This window comes from Chenopodium quinoa, unplaced genomic scaffold (assembly GCF_001683475.1).
Source record: "Chenopodium quinoa cultivar QQ74 unplaced genomic scaffold, ASM168347v1, whole genome shotgun sequence".
NCBI lineage: Eukaryota > Viridiplantae > Streptophyta > Magnoliopsida > Caryophyllales > Amaranthaceae > Chenopodium > Chenopodium quinoa.
This window is the reverse complement of record NW_018745151.1, coordinates 505,415-514,600: the sequence shown is the minus strand read 5'-3', so window position 1 is coordinate 514,600 and position 9,186 is coordinate 505,415. Positions and strand designations below refer to the sequence as shown.

General features: G+C 33.5%; 1 protein-coding gene across 1 annotated transcript in view; it reads left to right on the top strand.

Moving 5' to 3' along the window:
- Positions 1–451: 451 nt before the first annotated feature.
- LOC110710119 (nodal modulator 1-like) overlaps positions 452–9,186 on the top strand; it is a 30,279-nt gene continuing 21,544 nt past the window's right edge. The window contains exons 1-10 of the mRNA XM_021888376.1: positions 452–818; positions 986–1,051; positions 3,917–4,003; positions 4,522–4,578; positions 4,673–4,737; positions 4,861–5,030; positions 7,394–7,455; positions 7,567–7,650; positions 7,907–8,066; positions 8,832–8,947. Coding sequence (XP_021744068.1) covers positions 639–818; positions 986–1,051; positions 3,917–4,003; positions 4,522–4,578; positions 4,673–4,737; positions 4,861–5,030; positions 7,394–7,455; positions 7,567–7,650; positions 7,907–8,066; positions 8,832–8,947 — 1,047 coding nt within the window. The 5' untranslated portion in view covers positions 452–638. The remainder of the gene's footprint in view (positions 819–985; positions 1,052–3,916; positions 4,004–4,521; positions 4,579–4,672; positions 4,738–4,860; positions 5,031–7,393; positions 7,456–7,566; positions 7,651–7,906; positions 8,067–8,831; positions 8,948–9,186) is intronic.

Here is a 9,186-nt window from a genome sequence, read left to right as displayed (position 1 = left end):
GTAGGGCTGGGTGCTGTCTTAAGGGATGCAGATGAGACTGTTATTGCGGCAGCAGTGAAGAAGTCACATTGTACATCTTCGAAAGTTGCTGAAGCAAATGGTGTTCAATTAGCTTGGAGACTTGGCTATAGATCAGTAAAGATGGAGAGTGATGCTGTGAATGTGGTGGCTGCTGTGCAGGATTCAAGAAGTGGTGTTTTCCCGATTCATTTAGTTTATGATGATATTAGAAGCGATAACTTGTGTTTTAATTTTTGTTCTTTTAAGCGTGTTAAACGTTATTGTAATACAATATCCCACTTAGTGACACGATGGGATACCGGTTATAATTCGGAACTTGTTCGGTTTGGTACTTTTCCTCAAAGCATAACAACTTTGCCGGAATTGGACCTTCTTTAATAATATCTTGCTATCATTTCTTTCAAAAAAAAAAAAAAAAAAAAAATAGAAGGTAAAGTCCAAAGACTTTCTCGTTGGAGTATTTAGATAAAGAAAAATAAGATGAACAAAATAGACCTAGCACAAGTTGAAAAATAAATAAATAAAGAGAAAAAAGAAGAAAAACTCTATTGAGGAAGAGGCTTGCGCTTTGCATTGCATTGCATAAGCTGACCGATCTGCTGCTCATCAAGATTGCGATGAGAGTTAGAAGGAACGGGATCGAAGCTCATCTCATAAACCCTAGCAGATCTTCCGCAATGAAACCCTTCTTCTCTCTCCTCTCAATTTCAACTACATTCTCGATCACATTATTATTACTTGCTCATACCACTTCAGTGTTTGCTGATTCAATCCATGGATGTGGCGGATTTATAGAGGTAATCTATTGCGAATTCTTTCAATATTAGTTGCTAAACTATGTATTTGTAGTTAGTTTTGGTCTGTTAATCGAATTGGATCAGTTAGTTGACTTCGATTTTTTTCAGATGAAGTTTTCATTAAAATTCGAGTTTTTATTGTTCTGATTTTAGTTTTGTTGTTGTAGGCGAGTTCGAGTTTGGTAAAGTCGAGGAAATCGAGTAATGCGAAATTGGATTACTCACATATCACGGTATTGATTTGTGACTGCTCTTTCTGTTGACTTGTTTTTGGCAAATATTGTGTGGGTTTTACCTGGATTGAGGTGATTGCGATTGAGTCTTTAAATCTCATCTGTTTTTATGTTTAGTCGAAACGAATGCTAAGTAGGCGGTATTCAACGGTATGTGTATGTGTACTTGTGTAGTGCGGAAGGTTTTTATTAGAGCTTGAATCATGTCCCATGTATTGCATTATATGCAAATGTGAAATACATACATGGTGTGTATGAGAACTATGATTTCATTTGAAATGCTAATGTTAGACTAACCAAGTGTTTGGATACCCAAGAATTTCTAATCTAGAATTTGGTACTCCCTCCGTCCCCGAAAGAACGACCCATTTGGGTTGATTTCGCGGGTATCAAGAAAGTTAAATAAAAAGAAGTAAAAGTATATTGGAAAAATAAATTTACATGGGGTTTGTGGAGAGAGAGAGAGTAATAAAAGTACATAGGGAAACAAAATTTTATATGGGGAAGCTAATTTTGCATAAATATTATTGCAAATTGGTGGGGATTTTAATGCAAATGAATCATTTTTTTTTGGGACTAAAATTAGACCAAATGGGTCATTCTTTTGGGGACGGAGGTAGTAGATATATATATATATATATATATATATATATATATATATTTTTTTTTTTTTTTTTTTTTTTTTTTTTTACTCAGTAGTAAGGGATTTGAATTAAACTCTCTTTGTCCCCGGATCATTGTATGCATTTTGAAAATTAACATCTATTAGGTGACTAATAGATTGGTTACATTTGTTTTGAGATGATTTTTTGTTGTTTTTAAAAGTGTAAAGGTTTTTTTGCAAACATTTGGAACCAAAATTTTAAATTAGCTTACTTAATTTGTTGTAAACTGGGTTTTCGTTCTTTGTTAATAATAGATAATTTCATATAAGTGATGTATTATGTGGAAAAATTAGCTTAGAATTGTTAGAAATTACAATACATTTTTGGGATACATGTATTAAATAGCTATAGCTTAGCTTGTATGACTATATGTATGAGCAAATGAAAAAGATAATTTTAATATTGTATTATTGTTTTTACCTTGTTATAGATTGTTGTTAAAAACATAGATGCATAAGTTGGACATTAAATATATGATCTTTATGAACGTGATTAACTCTTTGTAATATGACTTAATTGACTTAATATGTGAAGTTAAAGTGGTGGTAAAACTTGAAGGTTTAACCATCACAAGGTCACGAGTTCAAGTATAAATGTAAACAACTGTTAATTTTTTGTGAGGAAACAAATATGATTAGTAATTATATGATATGATGCCATATCATTTGCCTCGTAATGGTGCATGTGGCGGATAGCATGCCTTGCCATTGAGTTTTAATAATATATAGATGTTTCGCCATGTAATGTGTAACTGCCTATCATCCCACCAAATTAATTTTCGTTGCTTATGTTCTCTTTCTAACAAGGCCCGTATTCCGGATTCTTTCTCCGGCCTTAGTCTTCAGAATTGTTTACTGTCTCCTTCAATAACCTCTACTAAACCCCTTCTCTCTTTCCCTTAAAGTACCATTTCCACCAAAATAATTTGCCACCTATCTGCTGTCACTGGAACAAAAGGCTCGTTCCTTTATTTAGTGGAGGCAACCGTAGATGCAAACTGTACTCGTTGTTCCTTGTTTCGCTAGAGGTTGCTATAGATGCCAAAGGTAGGTATCTTTTCTCTACTCAACACTTGGATGGGGGCATCTTATATGGAATGAAACATTCATCCTCGTCGACGGTGGCTTTATTTAGATGACACAAACAACTAGCGTCAGCGCATATGAAGATCCAAAACTTTAATTTGAGATTAATTAATACTATTACCGAAATATCGAATCATTGATCTATCTTTAGTTTCTTATTTTGCTTCTGATCAATTTATCGTTATTTCAGAAGTAAACAGTTAAATTTATAATTATGGAAATGGAATTCCAAAGATTTTCCAAACTACATACTGAATTTTGAATGATGGATACAAAATCTTCAAATTCCCAAACATATAGTTTGGAACTGATGTGAGGAATTGTATTCTCAGGAAAAAAAAAATGAATCATTTGAAATTATATACTTGTATCCAAACTCTACCTAATGGAATTACAGGGTGTTCCTAGAACTGATTTTATTGCGTTCTTTTTGTAAGTGGGATGTATGTAAATAGTTGATACTTGCATTCCTTATACGGCACACTTATCCATGCTGTGTAAAATGTCGTCTACCAATTTTATGCATGCATATATGTTTGATTGTCTGGAATTTTGACTAGCTAATCGGTCATACTAAATATTCTGCTACAAAGGGAGAAAATGGCCTGTTTTGATTTTTAATACTCCCTCCGTATTTTATTACTTCCTCCACTTTCCTTTTGTGGCCGTATTGTATTACTTGCTCCATTTCCTTTTTTTGGAAACCTTTCACAATATTTTACTATTATCATACTTTATTCTTCCACCAACCCCACTTCCTTCATGTTTTATTACTTTCTACTATTTCTCCTAAAAGTCCACGCATGGAGAAATGGAGCAAGTAATAAAATACGGAGGGAGTAGTTTTGAACTCTTGCTTCTACATTTGGTGTTTTTGTTCCCAAATGTTTCTAAATAAATCAGGGCTTTTGCTTCTATTAGTAATGAGTTTATCTTGAAATATGATACTTTTCATGTTCTCAATTTCATAATTTTACTAGATTTACTTTTTGGTACCTATTTTTATAGGTTACATACTTATATGATGCTTACTTGACTTCTTGTTGTGATCTTTTAGCTTTCGATGGTGTATTATTGACCTGATAGGAAATTCTTCCTTTGTTTTGCCTTCTCAGGTTGAGCTACAAACTTTGGATGGGTTGGTGAAGGACAGTACTCAGTGTGCACCTAATGGCTACTATTTTATCCCTGTTTATGATAAGGTGAATTTAAAACAATTTTGTGATAGTAACAAGAAAAAGGGAGGGTCAGGGGGTGAAAAATAAAAACATTTGGTTCATATTTGGTAAATTTTGTACTCTTTTGGTAATTGCTGAAGGTACATCTAAGGATTTGCAGATTGTTGGCAGCTAATTTAGTTATTCAATCTGAAGTTTGAACTTGTCATCTAAGTTTCTTAGAAGAGAAATTTAGCTATATGGCTGTTTGTTGGAATTTTCTTCTATAATTTTGATTAAGGGTTTGTTATTTTCACTTGAAATTAACTTTATTGCATTTGTCTTTATTTATCTGAACTCACAAAACCTCATCAAACTTGTTTAAATTTATGGACTAGGGTAGCCTTCATTGAAGTTTAATCTCTTGAAATAAGTATTTATAAAGTGAAAGAACAGAGGCATAGTGTCTAATATTTCTAGGACTTTCTACCTGACTAAAAGGCCAACTCAAAGCACTAAGTTAGTTAATATTTTCTGCTTCTTATACTACGCATTTCATGCAGGGATCCTTCATAATTAAGGTCCGGGGGCCAAAAGGATGGGCATGGGAGCCAGAAAAGGTTATTTAATTTTGATCTCATTTAAAGTGCATTTTGGTTGAAGCAGTTTCTCTGTTGTTTATTGATTCTTTAACAATCATCTTTCAAATTGTAGGTTCCTGTAACAATTGACCATAGGGGATGCAATGCAAATGAAGATATCAACTTTCGGTTCACAGGGTTGGTCCCTTTTTGGTTACATTGTTGTCTGCGTCTGTTTATTCTAGTACTTCTCTTTTGCATGTATGAGCTTATCTAAGAGTTTAGCTGGAAATTCTTAGTGATTCTCTTGGCCTGTCATAGGTTTTCTCTATCTGGAAGAGTTCTAGGGGCTGTTGGTGGTCAGAGTTGCCGGTTAAAAAAAGGAGGTCCATCAAATGTTGTTGTGGAGCTTCTATCATCAACAGATGATCTCATTTCCTCTGTATCAACATCAACAACAGGAGATTACTCTTTCAAGAATGTAATTCCAGGTTTGTACTTTTCCTAGCTATGTGTAATGTTTTTTCTCTCTGCAACTGCTATCTATGTTTAATATCCACTTTTCAAGCTATAATATTGGCTTGTTAACTGAACATTGTTTCACCTTGTGTAATGCTATATTACTGATGCTCTAACAATATTTTGCGTCAAGGGTGTTGATTCTTCGTGGGAATTTAAAGGGAATCATATACATTGTAATTGCTGACCAAATGGCCTTTTGTCGGAGAAGAACTTGTTTTAGTTATTCTTTTAATAGTTATAGTTAGCAAAGATTGAAGTTTATGAATGAGATATGTTATTATGTGAATGAATTATTTTGCATAAAAGTGTGGCAACTCTTAATGAGATGAACTACTCAAGTGAACTATTCAACTGGCAGATGTGTTTGTCGTGAAGGAATTATAACATCTCTTGTGGATGATGATTTGGGAGTTTTGTAAAGGACTGATCGTAGTGGTTGTGGTGCTCCAATCTATTGTCTCTAAATTGTAGTTTAGTTGAAATCACTATGTCAATAACTCATCTGCAACTATCATGCAAATCCTTGACATTATTTTCAGCTTTAAGTTTACTGACTATATTGTAACTCATTCAATATTTCCTATCTTTCCTTACACAACAATGCTCTATTACTTTTCATTTTAATATGCCAATGCAATACAATCTCTCTGCTTGAATAGCAACAAGATGACTAACATGCTCTTAATAAGTGTGGATAACTTGCAATGACCCTTAATAATGGGTGGAGGGAGTGTATTTTAGATCTGCAGTTAAGGAGGGTTGCATCTTTTTGTTTTTTCAATAAATTTTGGTTTTTCCATGCAAAACTTACGTGGAACAGAGTTTATTTTATTTTATTTTATTTTATTTATTCTTTATTTCTTTTATTATTATTCTTTATGGATATTGTTCCGTGTACCCCAAGTTTAAAAAAATGTACCGTGTACCCTTGCAAAGTTTTAAATGAACCATGTACCCTTGACATACGATAATTATGTACTAAACACCCTTATTGCTAACACCGTTAACTTTCCGTTAGTTTTATATTTCAAAATTTCAACAACTAACAACTATAATTTTTTTTTATTATTTATTTATTTTTTAATTATTCTTTATGGAAATTGTTCCGTGTACCCCAGGGTTCAAAAAAATGCACCATGTACCCTTGCAAAGTTTTAAATGAACCATGTACCCTTGACATACGATAATTATGTACTAAACACCCTCATTACTAACACCGTTAACCTTTCGTTGGTTTTATGTTTCAAAATTTCAACAACTATTAACTATAAATTTTCACTGAATTTCTACACGACGTTTCACCATGGGAATTCTGCGAGAGTATTAAATCCCCGTAAAATTGCATAATTTCGACATTGAAAGCCCAAAAAATGTATAATTTCAACTACTAGTATAGATTATTTTAAAATTTCGAACGCTAAACCCCAAAAATTGCAGAATTTCATTAATAAAAGGCCTTAAATTCCAGAATTTTGAATATAAAAATACCCCAATTTCAACAAGCATGAACCCTATTCCCCAAATTTCATAATTTTCAACAACGATTTTCACTCTAGGCTAAAGAAATTGAAGTGTACTAACCTTTAATCAAGCACTTGCACAATAACTCCACTTGAATTGCATTCGAAAATTGATTCAAACTTCCTTCTCCTTCAAAATAGGTAGTGTTCTACTGTACGTATGTGTTAGTGTTGTGTTTTGTTTAATGGCATCAACTATAATAACTAAGGGCATTATTGTCTTTTGTCACTAACGGAAAGTTAACGGTGCTAGTAATAAGGGTGTTTAGTACATAATTATCATATGTCAAGGGTTCATTTAAAACTTTGCAAGGGTACACGGTGCATTATTTTAAACCTTGGGTGTACACGTAACAATTTATCTCTTCATTTCAATCTGACATTCTTTCTGAAGCTATTTTCAAATCCTTTTTGTTATTTCATCTACCAAAAAAGATAAAAAATAATAAATTCTTTTTGTATTTTGACCAATCCAATTATATCAAAGTTGCTTCTTAGTTTTTCATATATTCTAGAAACCTCTATTATTATGTCATTGCTTTAAGTCGAAGGATTTTAAAGTCACAGAATTAAATCTTCTGGTCATTTAAAAAATGAAAATATATTTATTCCATTGTTCCATATTTAAGCAACATAAAGCTCTTTCCTTTTGTGGCTGGAGATGAATGTTTTAGATCTTATCCTAAGCATCTTGACTATAAGACATCTTGCTCTACGACTTTAAACACAAATTTAAATGAACAAACTTTCTTTGTCTACAATGACCATATTGACTAAGTCACAATTTCAAATTATGTGCGTCTCTGGAGCAGGGAGGTACAGATTACGAGCTTCCCATCCTGATTTGAATGTGGAAGTTAGAGGTTCTACTGAGGTAATAAGCTTCCTCCTTAATTATTTGGTTCAGTTTTCCATTCCTTACTTCCAGTAGCCTACAGTTAGAAGAGATCAGAAATAAACTTACTGAAGCCCTTGTCGTATGCAGGTTGAGGTGGGGTTTGAAAACAGTGTTATTGGTGATATTTTCTCGGTTGCCGGTTATAAAATCCGTGGACATGTTGTAGCTCAGGTAGATAATTTCTTCTCTGGCACTTCTAGATGTTCCTAAATTAGAAGTTAATCTTTTGCTTCTTTAGTTGATGTTTGGACTCTTGTCTTCAAAACTATGTTACTACATTGAGGTATAAGTGGTATCATAGCAGTTGTAATAATTGCTTTTTTAGTTATTATGAATGTCTTTTTTAGTTTAGGTATAAGTGGACTCTTTGTTTCTTGTCTAATCAACTTCTGCAATCTTATAATTGCATGCTTATGTCTGCTTCTAGGGAAATCCAATCTTGGGAGTCCACACTTATTTATATTCAGATGATGTTCTGGAAGTTGAATGTCCCCAGGGTGCTGGTCATGGTCCTGGGGATAGGAAAGCCCTCTGTCATGCTGTATCTGATGCAGATGGAAAGTTCACATTTAAGTCTATACCATGTGGTAAGCTTCGTGTTTCATGTTGTCTTTTATATGGCTTTGTTCTTTAATAGGTGCAGCATGTCGATTTTGCTTGTAATCCTCCAGTGATTTGTTTGAGCTCTGAAAATGCATCTTTATCATCTTTAATCGTGGAATTGAACTACCGACTTTTTATTTCTAATGTATAGGTTTATCAGAGATTAGAGTGAAGCATGCCTATTCTAGCTTTATTGTGGATGTTTCCCTCTTTCCTTTTTTGAATTTCACGTTTCTAATTGCTATGTGTTTGGATTCTAGTTAAGCTCAGTGATATTTAATTATTCATTTCCTAAACAAATAGTATCACTCTTTTCACTTTAGTTGCCCCCCTTTCATCTTAGGATCTCACAATTGGTTTGCTCCATTTTACTTTTATACTTAGTAGATGATTCCATATATGCACTCACTAAAGGTTAAACAATATAACCATTGCATTAGTAAGTAGGTAAATTTGGAAAGTCAAGTTATAGTTGACGTGGAACTACTACTCCTAGTATACTTGTCTACAACTACAGTTAATATTATTCTTTGTCAGACACTCATATTGTCATAGTCAAAGGCCAGAGACAGAGTGAAACAGTGAGTTTATTGCAAAGTATGTCCATCAGTAGTAGGAACAATATAGTCTATTATTGATCTCAATTATTTGACTAGACTGCCTCTTATACCTAATCTTCCGGAGACTGCTACAAGTGTTATCCTTGATTTTGATTCTTGTCAATGGTCATTTTGCTCTTGTTTTTGCAGGGGATTATGAGCTTGTTCCTTATTACAAGGGGGAAAACACAGTTTTTGACATATCACCACCCACTGTGGCTATATCTGTTGAGCATTCCCATGTTACTTTACAGCAGAAGTTCCAGGTACTATGACTTTGATGGCCTGTGTTTATCTTTAGTTGTTTACAGTTCTATACACACACACGTGCGCACACACACACACACACATATGCATGGATGTGTGTGAGTGTTTACTGGTATATGCGTGTGTTTACAGATATACTTTTAGCTCAGAAACAAACTTGGATTTTTCAAGGGGTCTGGCCTCCTGGACGTGAATGGCAGTATTGTAATTTGTCTCAATCTATATAACCCAAATTATC